Source organism: Alosa pseudoharengus, unplaced genomic scaffold, assembly GCF_046254945.1.
Source record: "Alosa pseudoharengus isolate Yale_2024_CS ecotype anadromous, Long Island Sound unplaced genomic scaffold, YU_APseudo_1.1 YU_APseudo_1.1_scf_7, whole genome shotgun sequence".
Lineage (NCBI taxonomy): Eukaryota > Metazoa > Chordata > Actinopteri > Clupeiformes > Clupeidae > Alosa > Alosa pseudoharengus.
In genome coordinates, this window is record NW_027468859.1 from 15,717,906 (window position 1) to 15,738,246 (window position 20,341).

Sequence of the window (20,341 nt, forward strand, 5' to 3'; positions counted from 1 at the left end):
TAGCCTGACATCAAGGGCGTAGGTTTGGTCTCAGCTTTGGTGGGGACATATACAACCGAGGGGAAAAATGTATCTGCACAAAGTTACAAACAGCCACGATAGTAACAATTGTCTAGTGACAAGCTTTTTGTTGTAAACAAAATCAACCAAAGCGTGCCAGGTCACATAACTGAATAGGCACCGTTGCCCATCTGTCCATCATTGTATTAAGCCCGCCCAGACGATTGGATTGGTCCGCACAATTCTCAAGTTTTCATAATATAGGCTTGTCAATGGCGCAAGTCCAGACCGACCATCATGCCCTGGAGGGCAAGGTAGGATGTCATCGCTAACTTCACCTGTGGAAGGTTGGGATAGCGGGGAGTGGGTGTTTTATGGGGCACAAAGACCGCACATGCCCTCATCTCCTCCCACTCCTGATTGTTTTCTCTTTTGCAGTTTTTAATCCACACTGAACACTTGAAGTAACCAACATAATTTGGCATCAGCAGGCAAGATTATGGTGACTATTACGGCCTGACAACAACACTATCATAGTAGCATCATTCACATTAAAATTATGTAGACTACTGCTGATAGTCAATTAGGTTGTATACACATTGACAAATAAAAATCGTTAAAACAAATGTAAGCACTGACATTATTTATTCTCTGTAGTATAAAATGTGACAACATGAGTTTTATTTGTAATTAGAGTATTACACATAGTTTGAATAATATTAGTGAATTTCTAACTCTAAATATTGCTAAATATAATCATAAAGTGTACAGAGTGTAGTCAGTCACACTATGTATGGCTTAAAGTAGCAGAACCTGAAGATACAGGAGCCCCTGAGACATTGTACACATCTGAAATAGAAAAAGAAAACTCAACTTAGTGGCTGAACCATGCAAAGAAATGTATAGGCTTGTCCTGAAGCACAAATGATAGTGGAATGAAGTATTATCAACAATTAACTTTTTAGAAGTGTTTTTAACATGGTATATTTCACTTTGTTAAGTCAATGCACTTACTTCTCCTTTTAATCCTTCTAAAGAAATCAAGTGTACTTGATGAGGATGTCCCAACATTTGTGCTCTGATGAATGAAATGATAGATTAGATTGCAAGTAAAGTGAAGCAGAATAAAATTTACAACAAAATGATGTGAAGATGCTCTCCTTAGACAGGATTCTTTCATTCCTTTTTACCACATTCAAAATTATGCAGCGTAACATGGAATCAATAAAACAATCAATTAATTGGTATGCATAAACAAAAAACACTACCAGCTTTAAAACATATGACTGATATGATAATTGATAAATGACTCAGTGAATCAAATTTAATATAGACGATTACTCACCCTTGTACCACCTGAGGTAGAGCGTTGTATTTCTACTAAAGCTGACTTGATCTGTGTAGAAAAGAGTAAAAGATGATAAGTTTGATATAAAAATATGCCTGTATACCTTATGTTAAGTGAATATAACAACAAAAATATTTTATGAAACAAAAATGCACCTTGCTATCCAACAGAGTTCCAAACACCAAAATGAAAAACCCCTGAAAAAGAATGAAAGGTTACTTCAAGTTAACAATACAATGCTAAAATAATAATTTGCTCATGGGTTTATTTGATGGAACCTAAAGTCTAAAGTAAATGTTGCATTTAAATCATAATAATCATTGTCATAAGGTACCTGTAAAGAATTCAAAACGGCAAAAACAACATGCAGTCCTACTGCTTCAGGTGCAATCATGAGGCCTATGCCAAATCCCCAGGTAAGTCCAAAGAGGGGGGTTAAGATGATGACACATCTTGCAATGACCTCTAGGGCATTTTTTTCGTCAATCTGTTTTGTGTTTCCAACACCCCTTATCAACATTTTGTAGAGAACAACAATCATCACTAGAAGGTTTATGGCCACAATGGTCAATGCTGGAATCACAAAAGCCAGAAGGGCTTTAGTCTCATTCCAGTTGAGCCAGCAGATTTGGTTCTCTCGGATGTAACCTCCACCTCCGGCAGTTGCTGCTACAGTTACCACAGCGATTATGAGGGGGGCACCATAGCCAAGACTGAATGCAATTGCCAGCATTGTTGACCTCTTCATCTGGGAGAAAACCATGACAGTGCGATAAAAAAGTAGCAGAGCAGACACCAACATCCAGAAGAACAACGCTAAGTAAAAGAAATGGATGAAAAAGGTTGCTGCTGTACATGGTCCAACAGCTGTTGATTCAGAGTCTGCGATAGCTGCCCCTATAATAAACCAGATATCAGCGATCAGAAGCGACACAGCAACATTCACCACACTGACATGCCGCATATAAGCCGTGTCATTTCTGGTCATGCTCTTCCATACGACTCCTTCAATGATCAGACATATGATCAAGCTGGCAAGGGATATACCCACACCAATGTATGTGATGAAATCCAGCAACAATCTTATGCCAGGGGGAATGGATGGTGACATTAGAATTGAGAAGGAAGTTGTGTGGTTGCATTCACAAGTGACAGTGTTATTCTCGAACGATATGAGCTCACATCCAAATGAATCCCATCCACCAAATCCATCAAAAAGCTCAAAGTTCCAAAAGACACACTGAGGATCTCCTAGTGTTTCATTAATAAGGTCAAAGCTTAGCGAGATGTTGTTGATTGTGTCATTCACTTGCACTAGAACAACAGCTCCATTGATGGAGTTGGATAAACTGCTATCATTGTCACTACTATTCCTGGCTGGTAGGACATTATTTAGGGTAGAGAATGTGATGGTTGTAATTGTAAAGTTCCCCTCCTCAGGAATGAAGATTGCAGCAGATGAATCTGCTCCTAGTGTCTCACTGAATGAGCTGTTGACAAGAGTTTGGCGTAGCTGGATAATCTCTGTTCCTGTTTCGAAAGATGTGTCCCCTTCCAGGGATCCTGATATATCTTCAACAGAGCCCAAAAAAGATGCACTGACATTCCCTGTTGCATTGCCGTTATTTATACGACTCCAGGCATTGATGGTAGAATTGGACACAATGACAGATGAGGTGTTGAGGAAATCCTGGAAAGTAAAATAAAAGGTAGTTCAGCCAGATTACTTTAATCGTTCACCATCATCATTTGTATTAAGCGGCAACACTTCCTTTGCCATTTCGTGTCCTTATCTCTCTCCCTCCCTCTGAATAACGACGTGAACAACGCACATCACACACTCACCAACCAATCCTGAACAGTCTATTCAGAAGAGAGTGAGACGCCTAGGTGTAGACGAGTAGTAAACTTTCAGTTCAGCGGTAGCATTACTGTCTATTGGTAGCATAGGCTAGTGTTGTTCAGCATTGAGCTAGGTTGGAAGCAGGTCCGATTTGCAAATAGGCTAAAATAAATCAATTGATGTACCCTATTTAGGTGTGTTGAAATTTTTGCATGCACACTTTTTCCTATATGAGAACTTTTCATAGTAGGCTACTGGCAAGAATTCAAAACTACCTTCACCCTTGTTTTCACATGCAAATATAAAACATGGGGCGATTAAAAGTTTTTTAAGGAACTGTGAGTGCTGTCCTTTTCTTTATATTCAGTAATTTACAGGTAAGGATCCAGCACCCAGTGTACAATTCTCAGGAGGTGTTAAGCATGTTTTTCAATGAATTTACATTTCACATGCAAATATAAAATGACATGGAAATATAAGATAGAAACCACCTGTGAATAACCAAGAATGTTTTAATGCAGATATTAGCAGGGATTGGACTGGTATGGTGAGCCTAGCCTATGGTATGAGCCCAGCATACTGCATCGTAATGGTATGATTTAAAACATCACAGTACAGGGTGAAAGTGAGAATTCATTAATTCTTTTCATTCAAATGTGGCCTGTAGCATAATGTTCTAAACAGTGACTACGCCACTCCCGGTTAGAAGGGTGGGAGAGCCCTATACCATACACCTAGGTAAATTCCCCAGCAAGTTCACTAATGAGAATAAACTGATCAGGGTACAGCTGTCATGTATTCAAATTCTTATTTATTTCACAAAGTTGTTTTTATACACAAGGAAGACAATGAGGTATAAATCACCACCAGTAAGGGTAATCGTAGGCAATGTGCAAAAAGGCAATCTCAATATTGTGCAAAATGGCAGTAAGTAGTATCACAGATATTGTGCAAAATGGCATGAAGTTATAAATATGGCAGATATTATTATGCAAACACTAGTAAATAGGAACAATAAATATAGTCACTGAAATAAGTCACTATTGAAGGATTATAAATGACATCCAACAGTCAGACAGTACACTGTGCAAATTTGCAATAGTCCAGGAATTCAGCTCAATACAACCACTCAACAGCTAGTACTGAGGGTCAGAGATGTAGTGACGGCACCAACCAATAAGACACCACACAGCAAAGATGTTTCACAGCAAACACTAAACAAAATCAAACAAAACACCTAATGTAGGCTACAAATGAAAATAAATGCAGCTGCCGCTTTAAGAGAAGATAACTTCTATTCAGAGTGCCCAAGATACACAGCACACAAGGGTGAGAATAACTGGGGTTGGCTACACACACACACACCTTAGTTAACCTGTGTACTAACATCAAAGACTGAAAGATATTGCACTTAGCCCATATAGCCACTGATAATTGCACATAGATATAATTGCAAACCCGTTGAATATTAACACAACTAATGCAAATCACTAGACACACATTAGAGATCACCTTAGATATTGCACTAACCCAATACGCCTCTTCAGTTTGTGACAGCACACACTAGTCAGAAGCAGTGATGGCAGTAACGCGTTACTTAGTAACGCGTTAAAAGCCCGGTTATACTCGACGCACCCGACCTGTAGCGCGACAATGTGACGTCACAGAAGCGCCGTAACCATTTTATACTCGCGCGTCGTGGTCACGACACTAGTTGCAATATTCTCCTGAACAGAGGTGTCGCTGTTGTGAAAAGATTAACGCTAACTACGTTAGGCTACACAGCAGAAGAAGCTGCATTAAGAAACACTAGTAGCAGAGAATGTAAACGGGCTCTGCTATTACCTAGCCTCTGTGATGGTACTTCAGACTTTGGTTGCTACTATTCACAACTACCACCATCATTATCATCTAGTTTCCAAGGTGTGCGCACAGGTAGATAGATAGATAGATACTTTAGTCATCCCGAGGGAAATTTTAATCATTTAAACAGTTTAGTTAGCTGGCTAGCTAGCTAGCAGCTGGCTGAGTTTGTGTAATTTCCTGAAGTGGAAAGAGATTTTGTTCAGGCCTTAATAGATATCCTTTGTTTGAAAATAAATCGTTTCTATTCTTTCCTCTTAATTCCATGTGTTGCAACTCTGACTGGTAACTTTGTTAACTTATCCAGCAAACTATTAAAAATTCACGATTGTAACAAAACACTGCAACTCGCTTGCCCTCGAACTAGTCCATCTTCCTGTTTCCGCCTGGTCGCGCTCGTCTGAAAAAAAATGAGTGGTGCGCTACCGTGGGCTACACGGCCAAAACCCTGGCGCGCCAGAGAGATCGATCTACGTCATTTTGACGTCACGTTGTCGCGCTACCGGTCCGGTTCGGCGAGTATAACCAGTCTATTTTGTCCACTTTTTTCGGTAACGAGTAATCTAACGCGCTACTATTTACAAACCAGTAATCAGATTAAAGTTACTTATCTAAACCACTGTGCGTTACTATTTCTGTCATTTTCCTTAGTAAAAAGATATATTCTTTGCTTTCTTCTTGTCTCGGGGATAATGTCATGTAGGCTATGCTCACGTTTTCAGCATGAGGACAACTCACGTGTAAAACCATGCGGCGACACAAACGTAAACAACAATGGAGGGAGGAGATGCACATTTTATCTATAGTCATTATTTTGAGTTTGTGTCAGCTAAACATGACAACATTAAGGTACATTGTACATTCTGTGCTGGCGACAAAGTGCTGTCTAGCTAGACATCCCAAGTCTCCCGAAGTTTTGGGAGTCTCCCACATATTGATAGCGGCTTCCTGACGCCCGCAAATGACATAAAATCTCCCGGAACCTAGAGCGAACAAGAGCACGCAAGCCAGACCGGGCTTCAAATCGCGTGTGCATCTTGAGTTTAACGCGCGCACAACGGAGAGGGAGAGAGAGAGGAGTTGTGCGTGTGTGCCTGTTTTCAGTGTAGGTGGGCTTAAATATCTCTTTTCTCCCGAACTTAATAAATCAGTTTAGTCAGTGTATCTAGGAACAGGAGCGTCATGGCAGAGTCAGTGCCTCTCAAAAAGGAACATTTAAGACCCATTTCACATCAGACTACACAAAAGTGTACCCAATTGTCTCATAAGAGTAAAACATAATGATAGTCTTGCATACTGCACTGTTTGTAACAGTGACTTTAGCATTGCTCACGGCGGGTTAAATGATTGCAAAAGACTTGTTGAGATGAGTTTAACAAGTGTAATTTAATTTGCATATTACTCAGGCCTATACTAGATGGCTAGTTGCCAAGGCTACATGAAAAGGCCAAACTACCAAAATCTACATATTTTACTATCACAATTTCTATCAATAGGCCTTCCTTATTTGGTGTACTGACTAGACATTATTGAACAAACATCTGAATTTCAGTATCTAAGTAGGTTAGGTTGGGATGTCTGCTATACATTGTTGACATTACTGTTAAAATGCACTTCCAGTATAGTGAGTATTGGCAAAACCGGTTATCATTTTTATGTTGAGGCAGTGGGGGTGTTGTCGGCAGCTGCTGAAAGTAACTAATAAAGTAACTTGTAATCTAACTTAGTTACTTTTAAAATCAAGTAATCATTAAAGTAACTAAGTTACTTTTTAAAGGAGTAATCAGTAATCAGATTACTTTTTCAAGGTAACTGTGGCAACACTGGTCAGAAGCCTAGGCCTAGTCAGATATTGCACATAGCCCATTAAATTCACGAGAGCTCAATAAGAAACAAACTTAATAAAGAACAATAAAATCAACATGGGAAAAACAGTGGTGCCCCCCTCTATCGTAGCAACACCAATTTGGGACCACGGCCGCGGCAAGCCACCGTGTAGTAATATAGACTCGTTCCTTGGTTGACTCACTTAACCCCGAAACTCGTCTTGTTGCGTGTACGGCGTTACAGCTGGGCTCACACCACCAGCGACGCTGCATGACTTAACAATCCAGTATGAAGATAAAGACTTAAACGCACATCCGATACAATCCAGTATGAAACTCGTCTCGTTGCAGACACGGCGTTACAGCTGGGCTCACACCACCAGCGAGGCTGCTTGACTTAACAATCCAGTATGAAGATAAAGACTTATATTGACTTATACTCAAAGTAGGCCACGCTTGCCAACGACACAGGTGCACTCGGATGAACAATAGGCTCGGCGTCTCGTGCCAGGTGATTTACAGATGACGTTTTAAGGCCTAAGTGAGACCTCATTAACCTAACCACGTTCCCGCTGGGCCCTAAGGCCTGACCGTGAATGTGCGCAGACAGAAAGGGGGAGGAGGAAATGGTCTAATGTATCAGAAAAAGCGTACAAAGTGCTGCCTTGGGCTACATAAAATATTGAGATATATATTGTATATTGTGAAATAGACTAAAAATATTGAGCTCAAACACTGAAGTCAGTGATGAATATTGCCCCACTTCCATTGGACATTGCACTCACGGGTGTGTCAATGAACAAACATAGGCATGGTCTGGCATTTGATCCAAAAATCTTATACTAGAATTAATTACGCCACTGACCAAGAAAGACCTGGTTCATAGCGAAAAACACATATAAAGCACAGCATTGAAGATGCACTTTCACAAAATGTAAGCAGCCCTTAATTACCCAGGCAACGACTCATTTTCAGGATGAAGAGGCTATCCATAAGATTTTCATTCAGTCATTCAAACGTTATTGGGGCTATGTTTTCGATTGTAACCCTTTATCAGTCAATAGATAAAGTAAATAACTTAGAACTTCGTTACAGTTCAGTTTGCCTATGAGTTCAAATAATAGGCGAGTGCAGACGCATGTAGGCTATACCAAAGTCCTTTTAGGCAAGTCTCTCCACTCGGCGGCCATATACCAACGTTTTATGGGCACTCATCGGGCACAGTCTTTGGGTCGAACTGCGCGTGCGCAAGGATTCACGACACCAATCTTTCTCCAGCGGCGAGATCACAACACATGATTGGCACGATGTCTTCACAACACACCATATGATTGGCTCAATGTATTCACATCACACCACATGATTGGCTTAACGTATTCACATGTCGACGTTTTGCCGAGGAAGGGGTGGGATATGTGTAGACAACGGCCATATTGGCGTGACAAACTAGCCCCATGCATTTCTATGGAGTATTTTTTGAGTGCTGTATCTCCACATTAGAAAGTCTCTGGCTATACTCTGCTAGTCACACACAGGTTTTAGTAAAGCAAGTACTAGTGGAATCGTGCAAGCAGATTCCTTCAGATGTGCTGACTGTCAAAATACCGATGCACTGATGTTGTGCTGCTGGCTCTTAAAAGGAATGACAGATGTCATTTTCATTGGTTTAAAGGATGTTATGCCTAAAACACACCCATGACTGATTAAGAAACATAAGAATCCTTTTAAAAATGCGCCCGGCCTCTGATCACAAAATGACACTGTTTAATTATGAGGACTGGACACCTTAAATGTCTTTAAACTTTGCGTCTTTGGTTTTTCAGAACGCAAAAATAGAGCCCTTAAGGCCCATTCACACCAAGGATGATAACTATAACCATAATGATAAGTTCACACTGAACAATGATAAACAAAATCTCTCCATGTGTTAATGAATGTGACGGCTAAAATTTGATGGGTTCTGATTGGCTATTAGCTTTTTATCGTTATCAAAATCGCTCTGAAAGTGATCCCCAATGATATCGTTCTTCATAAACTATAACGATAACGACATGTCATTCATATTAACGAGAACGATATTTGTTTATAGTTATTGTTGTGAATGGGCCTTTAAGTGATACATTACAGTGTACATACCTGTATAATTTCCCCACTGATTGTTAAGGCCCGTGAAACGTTTCCAACATTACTCAGGGTATTTACGATGCTTTCAATATTTGCTGTTGAGTTGGTTATCCGTTCTTTATTTTCTGCTGTGACGCGACTTAATCTGTTCACAAACTCTGGTAGGGTTTCTGCTGTCAAAAACTAAGAAAATGCATTAGAGATAGTAGTACATACAGATAGTTAATATTTTACACAACCTCTTAGGTAACAAAGGTAAAAAAGTAAACCTTAAAGGTAAAAGGTAAGATCTTTAAACTTTTCTTCCTGAGACTAATATTGACATGCCATTGCGAATGCCATACATTACAGTAGCAATCATGAAAGTTGTCTACTATCTTGTCATATGTTAGGTGGCAGAACAGCCTATCACATTATACAGAATCATAATCCATATGCCCATATATTAAAAAAGTCTGCATATATTGCTGCTTGCATTCACTATGATGTGAATGATTACATGAAATTTGAGCATTTGCTATTTTTGGCTGAAGAATGTAAATGAGAAAAAATGCACAAAAAATTAATGTTATCATTCACATCATACAAATGCCTCGTAAAATTTTCCGAGGAATTGGCCCATTTCAGATTAGACTACATTTAAGGCTGAGGGTCATCATCTGTCAGGACATCTGGCATTTCTGCATGCATGTAATGTGATTTTTTAAAACAGGCGTTTGTTGTCAACAACAAAAAGATTAAACTGAAGTTTGGGAGCAGGGGGTAGTCTACAGACTTCTGGGTATCTAGTACTGACTGACCAGCTGCTGGGTATCTTGTCGGGTGATGGGCCAGCTAAAATGGTAGAGGGCGGTTTAGGTTACTATACAACCCCAAACAATGGACTGATGCATCAGATTCCTCTGTCAGGGTATATACAAACAAAGTGGAATGTTGTACTGTAATGGTTGCCTAAATCCATGGCACCAATCACCTATTGTTGATTCTAGCCTACTTGGCAAAACTCTGCTGGCAGTGATTAAACAGCAATGATAAATGTATCTGCCCCTGTATCTTACAGCGTTTGTGGCTTTTCCCTTTTATTATGCGTTAAATAAGGCCACATGTTACAATGTTACCTCTGATTCCTCTTCCAGTTCTTTGATCACAAACAAAACACAATTGTCTTCTATTATCTTCCAATCAGTTCCTTGACATTCGGCTGTGACACTACCAACTTCATCGTCTTTACAGTTCCCTTCAGCCACCTGGCTAACATTTCCAGCCCCAAAGCTCTCATTGGAACAATCAAACTCTAAAAGTTAGAAAAGAACTTATTTAATTGCATGTTTAAGTGTATGAACATGGGTTTGTATGATATTATTTTGAATTAAATACATAATTAATGACAGGGAGAAGCCATACCTTTGTTTTCAAAAGTTATGGTTATACTTCTTGAACTGTAATCAAAGCTCTGCAAATTTGCATTTTTTAATTTGCAGTTGAATACAACATTTCCTGAATTGCTTCCGCAGTTCTGTATAATGTAGGAATATGTGCAATCCTCCACTGATGCTAAACCAGTTACCAGAAAGCAGCATTAGCTTGAAAGGTCTTTTTTTACAAGATTAAGCAACAGTAATGAAGACAAAAAAGTATATATGACTAATTTGTGATCAATGTTTTATGTGTAAAATCTCACCTTGGTCTTGGAGATAGCTGTCGACATCAGCCACTTTCACCATCTCAACCCCATAGTCTGGGCTTGAACAACACTGTAAGGTCACTTTTTGCCCCACCTCACACTGAAAACCTTTGTCCTGACTTGTCTGAATGATTGGAAATGGTTTTATGCGATCAATGGTTTCCCACCGTATAAATGGCACTGAGTTTTTTGTTGATACACACTCATAGCGTCCTGTGGAAATAACAGCAATTTTGAGATGGAAAAGATTTACCATAAGGGACATGGACTTTAGTTTGACCAGATAAGAATATATTTGACTGCAATGATGAATAAGTCATATATTTATATGTTGTTTTGTTTGTTTACCCTGCTGTTGGCACATGATGCTTACTTATATTAGACCCATATTAGACTTTGAATTGAGTGAACATACTTTCCTAGAACTATAGGAAAATGCTTTTATGTCTAATAAACCATTTGACTATTCTTTGACTAAATAGGTCTAACATGATATTTTTTTTTTATAGTTGGCCTGTGCCGCCTTGGAAAATGCTGAAATTACTAATTCACTCATATCTTTGCCTTAAAATCGAAGCAAAATAATCCTAACACAGTTGTTACATTACCATTGCTGAATGCAGAAGTATGAGTTGTCTAGCATAGAAAAATTAAAAAATGCTGTTGCCCTCTGCCATGGGACAGACAAATATGCTAGCTTTCTAGGGAAACAGGAAAAGGTACCACTTACAGTAAAAGGTACCAGTCCACTTACAGAACACTATCTCATTGACCCAGCAACTCACCATTATCAGCTGGATTAACATTTGTTATACTGAATATTTCACCAGAAGCACCAGAAAGTGTCTGCCCATTGAATCTCCATTCAGTTATTGTTCCATTGCAGTTAAGCACCATTTGCTCCCCAGGAAAAAGAGAGCCTGTGCTGCCACTCAAACTTCGTCTTTCTAAGAGAGGAAAAAGAGGAAAATTTGAGCCTTTTTTGGTGCAAAAAGTGATTGTTCTTAGAATATTACTGTAGGAAACAGAATGTTCTTACCACTTTGAGCAAAGGGGTTGTCAGGAAATTCATAATTTTTTGCTTTTAGGTTATTTATGATGCCAATGCTTGCATCCAGAAAACTGATTCTTGGATTCGATAACTGAAAAGAAAAATCTGCAATAATGCTACCAGATCTGTGAAGATAGATTAAATGAAGGATATGACCAGCATTATTGCAGTGATAAAACAGAGCACACAATAATAGACATCAACATATAAACAACAAAACACCTTACCTAAAACCTCTGACATTAGCTGAGTTGACCTTGTAACCTGGTAATTTATCAGAATTGTCTTCTACCTGTGATGAAAATTACATTTACTCACGTAGCAGATATTTTGCTAAGAAACATTTTTGAAACACTGGACAATTATTTTTCTTTTGTTTGTACTATTTTTTCATTATATATGAAAAATGTGTACTATTTGGTAATTAATAATAATAATAATAATAATAATAATAATAATAATAATATGCCTATACAATTTTACTTACTGCATTTTCAATATCTGTTTTATATCTGTTGTATATCTGACTTGTTGGGTCATTGAAGCGGAAATCATAGTTACTCTGAATTGTCAAAGACAAATTGATGGTAGAAACTGCAGACATTAAAGAAAAGAGTTGGAAACAGCAACATTAGTAACACAATACCAATAACATCTGTGGGAAAACTCTATAATATAATATGACAGAGAAGCTTAGAAAATGATAATTTACTACACTTCAAAGCCTATACTCTTATTTATTGTTTTCAACGTCTTTGCATAAATCATTAAAATTGGAACAATGTCTGTGACTATACACTTGGTGGTTACTTTATTAGGAAATCTGAGATAAAATGAATGCAGTCTTGTATTCCAGTCTTTCAATAAATCTTTGCTTCATGAAGGTTATAATCTGTATTTGTTTAAACTACTTTAGAGAGCTGTGGATTCAGCTGTGGTCATTTTGAAATCTACTGTTTGTGATGCTGCAGAACTTGTGCTATTAATTTGATCACTTTGTATCAATGAATGAAGCTAGGCTAAGCTAATAAATTCAGTCTGGTCTTGCTCCATTGACAAGCTTCTATGCCCATATGAAAACTCTGTGACCAATCAAATTGTCGTCTGGGCAGGATAGATGATGGATAGATGAGCAATGGAGCCTAGTCATTTACATGACCTGAGCGCACTTAGGTTGATTTTGTTCACAACAAAGAGGCTGTCGCTAGAGAAGCTAAATGTTTAGATGTCGCTATTGCATCTGTTGTACAAGATATTGACAGTGCAATAACTTTGAAAAACTGAAAAAAACTGATTAAGGCATTTGTCGAGAAGAAGGATGTTTTGCCTGTTCTCCCTACAGGATTAATGGTAGGCTATTTCGTTGGCTACGATCTGCTGAATTTGACAAAAATCGAACCAACTATAAGAACAGTGACATTGGTTTCACATTAAGATACAAGAGATGCCTACTAGCCATTTCAGTGGCTGAGTAGTGCAGTTCTTTGTATGTGTAATTCTAATACAACACTACACAAAAGAAAATGTGTTATCTTATCTTTCACATACAAGTTCCTGGTGGCGGTGCTTGTTCCGTTGATTGTGGTGGTGGTGGTGGCAGTGATGTATGTAGTGTTGACTGCTGCGTTGGCAGTGTTAATGGCGGTATTGGTGGTATTGCTGGTGGTGTTGATTTTGGTTTTGATGGTGTTGACAGTGTTGATGGTGCCGTTGTTGCTGTGACAATGTTGTTGGTGCCAGGAGTCATTGTTGACAATGGTGAACGGGTGGTTGTTGAACCTTGCATGATTATTATAGAAGGAAAAACAGAATTACTTTGAATAATTACTCATACTAAGATAGAAAAATCATATGATGTAGGGGTATTCATTGTGTCTAATTGGGCAGTAAATACTCATGACAATACAGCATCTTGAGAATTAAGAAATATTCCAGTTGTTATTGACAACAACAATTCGGACATTGTGAGACATCTTTTTTTTTGGTTATTATTTCAGATGCTATAATGCATTTTGTTTATATTTATGGTTCTTGGCAGACACTTATGTCCAAAGCAATTTACAATGACATGAATAAACCTGACATTAACAATAAAAGTAACACTTTACAGCAAAATCATATTGGCTAAACAAGAACAATTATTAATAGACTAAATAGAATAAACAGATTAATAACAATAACCATGAACCTATAAAAACTGTGATTCTGTAGGGAAAATTTGTTAGAAATAAAGTAAACAGAGAAGTATTAAGACAAGTTTTAAAGATCCCAAAACTATTGCTGGAATGAAGAGCATTGAGCATATGGTGTATCATTCCACTAACAAGGAATGTTGATGGAAGGCCGATATAGGAGATACTCATCAGAGGACTGCATTATCAATACTTATAAACATTTCTAACTATAGTGACATTCACCTGCAACTGTACACTGTAATACAACAGTATAAAAGAGGCTTTCTCAGAAAGTACACAAACAATTTTCTTAAGAAGTCATGGCTTAATCAGTGGTTTGAAAATGGCAATTTATTTTATGTGGCTACATGCCCGCTACTACAAGCTATAACCCATTTCATTGCTAATGCAAACAACAGTGTATCTCCAAACTCCTCAGATTAAGGTAATGGTTACTGGTGGCTCCCAGTTGAAAGTTTGAACTCTTTATCATCCATAGATAGACCCTAGGTTGTGTATACCCTAAACAAACCCTTTAAACACCACTAAGAATACAAGTGAAAGGAGAAAATTATACAAAGTGAGAAAACCACCTATGCATGGGTTGCTGCTGCTAATAGGCATAGATGAGCTTGTTGGAGTGTATCCTCTCCAGCAAGAGCAGTTGTAGCTGCCAATGATGTTGGAGCAGTTGGAGTTTGGACCACACTGATCAAAGTCACATTCATTTATATCTATAAAGAATAGATATAGGCGAAATGAGGAAATTATACAAAGAGAGAAACACACCTGTGCATGGCCTTCCATTGGCACAATTATTTAAAAAAGTAGTCTTTAATCAACTTACCACCTTCCTAACATCAAATAGGTATTTTGATTACTTTCAGTCGGGTTTTCGGGCAAATCACAGTACTAATACAGCTCTCATTAAGGTTTTCAATGACATACGCCTCAATACAGATTCAGGTAAAACCTCAGTCCTAGTGCTACTGGACTGGAATATTTTATTACACAGACTAAAACACTGGGTTGGATTTACAAACATAGTTATCAACTGGCTGAAATCATATCTACAAGAAAGGAGTTTCTTTGTTGCCATTGGAAACTGTACCTCAACACCAACGTCCTTGACCTGTGGTGTTCCCCAGGGGTCGATCTTGGGGCCACTATTATTCAACCTCTACAGTATATGCTCCCACTTGGACAAATCATCCAAAATAATTTGATTTCATATCATAGCTATGTAGATGACACAAATGTACTTTTGTTTAAATTTAAATTTGCTCTATCACCAAACGACTATGGCCCCCTTGAATCACTGTGTATAGAACAAATCAACACCTGGATGTCACAAAATGGTCTTTAGCTGAACAAAGAAAAAGCTGAAGTAAAGTAATTATATTTGGTAAAAGGAAGGAAAGACTTAGGGTTTCCACTGTCCATAACACAAAATGTTTAAAAGCAAAGGATACTGTTAAAAATCTTGTTGTATTAATTAACAGTGATCTAAATTTCAACAGCCACATGAAAGTGATAACTAAATCAGATTTTTACCACCTCAAAAATATTGCTAAACTTAGAGGGCTGATGTCAAAAGATGATTTAGAAAAACTCATTTATGCATTTATCTCCAGCAGGGTTGATTACTGCAATGGACTTCCTAAAAAGGCCTTCCTAAAAAGACTAACAGCTTCAGGTGATACAAAATGCAGCAGCTAGGGTTCTCACAAAAACTAAAAGAACTGACCACATTACTCCAATTCTTAAGTCCCTGCACTGGCTTCCAGTAGGCCAAAGAGTTGACTTTAAAGCACTACTGGTTGTTTATAAATCACTAAATGGAGCAGGACCTAAATACCTTTCAGACATGCTTCAGCAGTACACACCCTCCAGACCTCTGGTCTCAGGAGAGAAACCTGTTAGTAAAACCTGCTGTTAGAACTAAACATGGTGAAGCAGCTTTTAGCTGCTATGCGGCTCAGCTCTGGAACCAACTTTCGGATGACATTAAAACGGCCCCAACTGTAGGCGGTTTTAAATCTAGACTTAAGACCAAACTGTTCTCAGATGCTTTCTGCTAACCTTGTATTCTTTATTATGACCGCCGCGCAGCAAAGCTTTTTTTTTTTATTTATTTTTTTTTCGCATGCCCAAATTTCTGTCAATGATTCCCGGGACACTGAAAGACCGGGGTACACGAAACTTGGTGGGCACGTAACCCCACATGGATAACATGGAACCATCGTTTTTCGTTTTGATCTGTGGCCCCCCCGCTGGACTGGACCCCCCGAAAGGAGGGTAGGGCAGACACAGTTTTCTGTGAATATCTCGAAAACCGTAGGGTTTAGGAGGACCATTTTTTTTTGTATGTTGATCTCAAGGGGCCATGTCAACCCATTCCATAACCACTCATTTCATGTATAGCGCCACCTAGTTAAACACAAAAAAGTAAAAATGAGGTGTTGTAATTGAAGGTATCTGTGACCTAACATAGTCAAAACTGCACGAAATTGGAAGTGTAGGATCATTATGACACCATCTGTATGCACGCCAAGTTTTGTGGAATTCCGTTCATGGGGGGCCACACAATAAATGAATTTATGTTACTATACACCAACTGGCCTGTAGGTGGCCGGAGACAGTTTTCTGTGAATATCTCGAGAACCGTAGGGCCTAGGAGGTCCACCTTTTTTATGTATGTTGGTCTTAAGGGGGCATGTCAACCCATTCCATTACCACTTATTTCATGTATAGCGCCACCTAGTTAAAAATTAAAAAGCAAAAAATTAGGTGTTTTCATCACAATATCTCTGGCTGACAAGGTCAAAACTGCACGAAATTAAAAGTGTAGGATCATTATGACACCCTCCAAATGCATGCCAAGTTTTGTGTACTTTCGTTCATGGGGGGCCTTACAATAAAATAATTTATGTGTACATTTAGTGACGTACATCAACAAGGATTCCCGGGACACTGAAAGACCGGGGTACACAAAACTTGGTGGGCATGTACCCCCACATGGATAGCATGGAACCGTCATTTTTGGTTTTGATCTGTAGCCCCCCCGCTGGACTGGACCCCCTGAAAGGAGGGTAGGGCAGACACAGTTCTCTGTGAATATCTTGAGAACTGTAGGGCCTAGGATGACCATTTTTTTCCGTATGTTTGCCTCCAGGGGTCATGTTAACCCATTTCATGTGCACACGTGCACAAACAGATATACACACACACACACATACATTCACAGTAATCATACGTATGACACATACTCACACAGTAGACATATGTACGCTTGCATGCACAGGCACACACACAAGCACGCACACACACACACACACACACACACACACACACACACACACACACCCACACACATAACATAAACATAACACAAACAATCAAGAATTTCTCAGAATTATGAACAGGCAAGATGGAGGTGGGGTTGTATAAAATGAATTTTACATGTGAAATCTATGAACTAATCATGTTTTGGTACTTGTTGTCTAGCAGATACCAGTGAGAATTGAGTGTGGATAAAGCAATTTAGTGAGACAGTTAGAATCATATAGGCCTTTCAGCGTGATTTCTTTTTGTGGAAAAAATGTGCTGTACTGGGCGGCGGTCATATGTTGTACCGCTCTGCGGTACATCTAGTTTTAAAACGATTTTACCTTGTGCTTTTATGTTTTTTTTTTATTTATTTATTTTTATTTTTTTATTATTATGATCTTTAGCTTTTAAACTATTATTTCACTATTGCCCTTTTATGCTTTTATTTGTTATTACTGTTTGCTTTTGTTTATGTAAAGCACATTGAATGACCTCTGTGTATGAATTGCGCTATATAAATAAACTAACCTATAATTTTTAGGGGGAAAAATACTGAATTTATTGAGTAAATAACTATTTTAAGAGGGATTATGCATGTGGAACATGATAATTGACACAGAGAGTTTTTACACACCCAAACCCACACTTCAGGAAAAAAAAGGTTACACACTGAAATCAAAACAAAAAGCTAGATACCTATGCATGGATTGTTGGTGTCAATGGGCAAAGATGTTTTTCTTGGAGTGTATCCTCTCCAGCAAGAACAGTTGTAGCTGCCAATGGTGTTGGCACAGGTGGAGTTCAGACCACATGGATCAAAGTCGCATTCGTTTACATCTATCAACAGCAGAAAAAAGGACAAACATTGGGAAACTAATAAGGACAAACAATTCAAAGATATGTGCGTAGAACATGAAATCTTCTGACCTGGATGCATAGGCTGATTGAAAGAACCAAACACCACTTTTGTGACATTTTCAAAGTGAGGCTGTTTATTTGCCCTGGTCATATCTTATTTTACTGCCATACTCAAGATTAAATTTAATTAAATGTCTTGTGGTTTTGCATACCACCCCTGTGCAACAGTTCAGTTGAATGAAATGGGATGTGAACCAACCTCTCTGGCAGAACGGTCCATTTGTCGGTAAACCATTAAGACATCCACAGGTGCCTTCGCTGAACTCATCACAGGCTCCATAAGTGATACAGCTGTCATGGGGCCAGGTGTACTGCTCCTCACAGACACACCGATATCCACTTGTGTTTGAGTAACACACTGATGGATGATGGACAATCAGTTACTATCATGGTATAGTTGGGGAGAAGCATCATTGCAACTTGATTTCACCGTATACTGTACGTATATTCATTATTTATGTTCGAATACAGTAATGAAACCGTTATGAGGCTTTCTGGAGCACATACAACTATGTGAATATGATGTGAATAATACGTAAAGCTTTTGTCATTTGTCAATACCAAATGCATTTTCAATCTGATGTTATTCTCACCTGTTGTGACATTGATGTTAGTGATATCAATTTGTTCAGTTGTATCATTGCAACTTGATTTCACCGTATACGTATAGTCATTATTTATATACATATACGGTAATTAAACCTTTATGAGGCTTTCTGGAGCACATACAACTATGTGAGTATAATATGAATAATACGTAAAGCTGATTGAAAGAACCAAACACCACATAACATCAATCTGATGTTATTCTCACCTGTTGTGACATTGATGTTAGTGATATCAATTTGTTCAGTTGTTGCGAGTGGGAGAGGAAGGTCAAATTCAGACAACTCCATCTTTAGTTGGTCAGCATCTACTGTTCTCATCACAAGATCAATCTCATATGTGTACACTTCTGTAGGACCTGTAAGGGATAGTAATGCAAAATGCAATTAAATGCAGTGTCTTTAATTGACTTTGTGCTGTAGGTATATCCTTTAACGACCTAACTCTCCCTTGAGCCATATTGCTTAAAGGATTGGTTTGCGGTAAACACTACCCAGGGGTCTATTTTGGCATTGTGAAAGGGCTCTATGATTAATAATGAGTTGAGTCAAACTTTAGTTTGGGAGTAAACCTTAATCGCAGGGGTTTTGAGCTAGAACATTATTTGCATTAGCAACAGGCATAGAGCTAACCTGACCCTAGCCAGATGAATTTCGTTCCGCTTAGCTCCGCCTAGCTTCCATCTGGGCATCCATCTGGGACCTCTTCCATTTACAGTGATTTCTGCAACTGATTTTATGGTACAGCCAATCAGGACGCAGGGCGGGAGTTTCATAGATGTGGCATAGCGTAGAAGCGACTGTGAGACTGTTATCAGCGTCACGGGTTGGCTTCGATGTGAGTGGTTGAAGTAGCACGTCAATAGATGACGGACAAGTGGCTTATTCAATCATATGCAAGCATTTTTTGATTAGGCCCAGCCTTCTGAAGCAACACTTCAATGGATCGGTTCCAGATGGATGAGTGGAGCTAGGCGGAGCGAAATTCATCTGGCTAGGGTCAGGTTAGCATAGAGCCACATCAAAATAAATTGCAATATTCAAACCATTCAATATGGTAGCTTCAAATCAGTGAGCACGTTTGACTTCTTGCAGTGTTGCAAAAATGCGCAGATCTGGCTGAACGTGATGGAAGTTTGTGCTGTATACCTGCATCCCGTTCAGATATATATGCGGACCGCTGCAAGAAGTCGAAGGTGCCCACTGATTTGAAGCTACCAGAACATGAAGGAAGGTAATTATACTGACTTCATTAACAGTCCTTATTGTAACATCTCTGTACACTTTCAAAGTTTAAAATACTTCAATTTGTCTGTATGGTTCTCTCCAAACCACTACTGAAGTACTGTATAAGGCTATTTTGAGCTTAACACTTACATGATGGGTTTCTGGACAGGAAAGGCTGGATGAAGAATTTCAGTACATTCTCAGAGTGGTTTTCTCTCATGTAATCAGACGGATGACTCAGCTCACCCAAACTGGAAGAGTCAGAGGAACATTTTAGGAAATGGAAATATAATAATCATATTATAATAATATTAGAATCATATCTAATCTCATCAATTCTTGTCATAT

General features: G+C 38.7%; 1 protein-coding gene across 2 annotated transcripts in view; it reads right to left on the minus strand.

The window, feature by feature from the left end:
- Nucleotides 1-628: 628 nt before the first annotated feature.
- Nucleotides 629-20,341, minus strand: part of LOC143109816 (uncharacterized) — a 47,420-nt gene continuing 27,707 nt past the window's right edge. For both annotated transcript variants that reach the window (XM_076272613.1, XM_076272614.1), the window contains 19 exons: nt 20,144-20,244; nt 18,976-19,125; nt 18,361-18,519; nt 17,940-18,080; nt 14,507-14,647; nt 13,288-13,518; nt 12,227-12,333; nt 11,967-12,031; nt 11,728-11,864; nt 11,474-11,635; nt 10,686-10,901; nt 10,409-10,558; nt 10,123-10,298; nt 9,017-9,187; nt 1,683-3,038; nt 1,504-1,545; nt 1,346-1,396; nt 1,015-1,078; nt 629-849 (listed from right to left, as the gene is read on the minus strand). In XM_076272613.1, the coding sequence (XP_076128728.1) occupies nt 788-849; nt 1,015-1,078; nt 1,346-1,396; nt 1,504-1,545; nt 1,683-3,038; nt 9,017-9,187; nt 10,123-10,298; nt 10,409-10,558; nt 10,686-10,901; nt 11,474-11,635; nt 11,728-11,864; nt 11,967-12,031; nt 12,227-12,333; nt 13,288-13,518; nt 14,507-14,647; nt 17,940-18,080; nt 18,361-18,519; nt 18,976-19,125; nt 20,144-20,244 (3,682 nt within the window). In that variant the 3' untranslated portion in view covers nt 629-787. The remainder of the gene's footprint in view (nt 850-1,014; nt 1,079-1,345; nt 1,397-1,503; nt 1,546-1,682; nt 3,039-9,016; nt 9,188-10,122; nt 10,299-10,408; nt 10,559-10,685; nt 10,902-11,473; nt 11,636-11,727; nt 11,865-11,966; nt 12,032-12,226; nt 12,334-13,287; nt 13,519-14,506; nt 14,648-17,939; nt 18,081-18,360; nt 18,520-18,975; nt 19,126-20,143; nt 20,245-20,341) is intronic.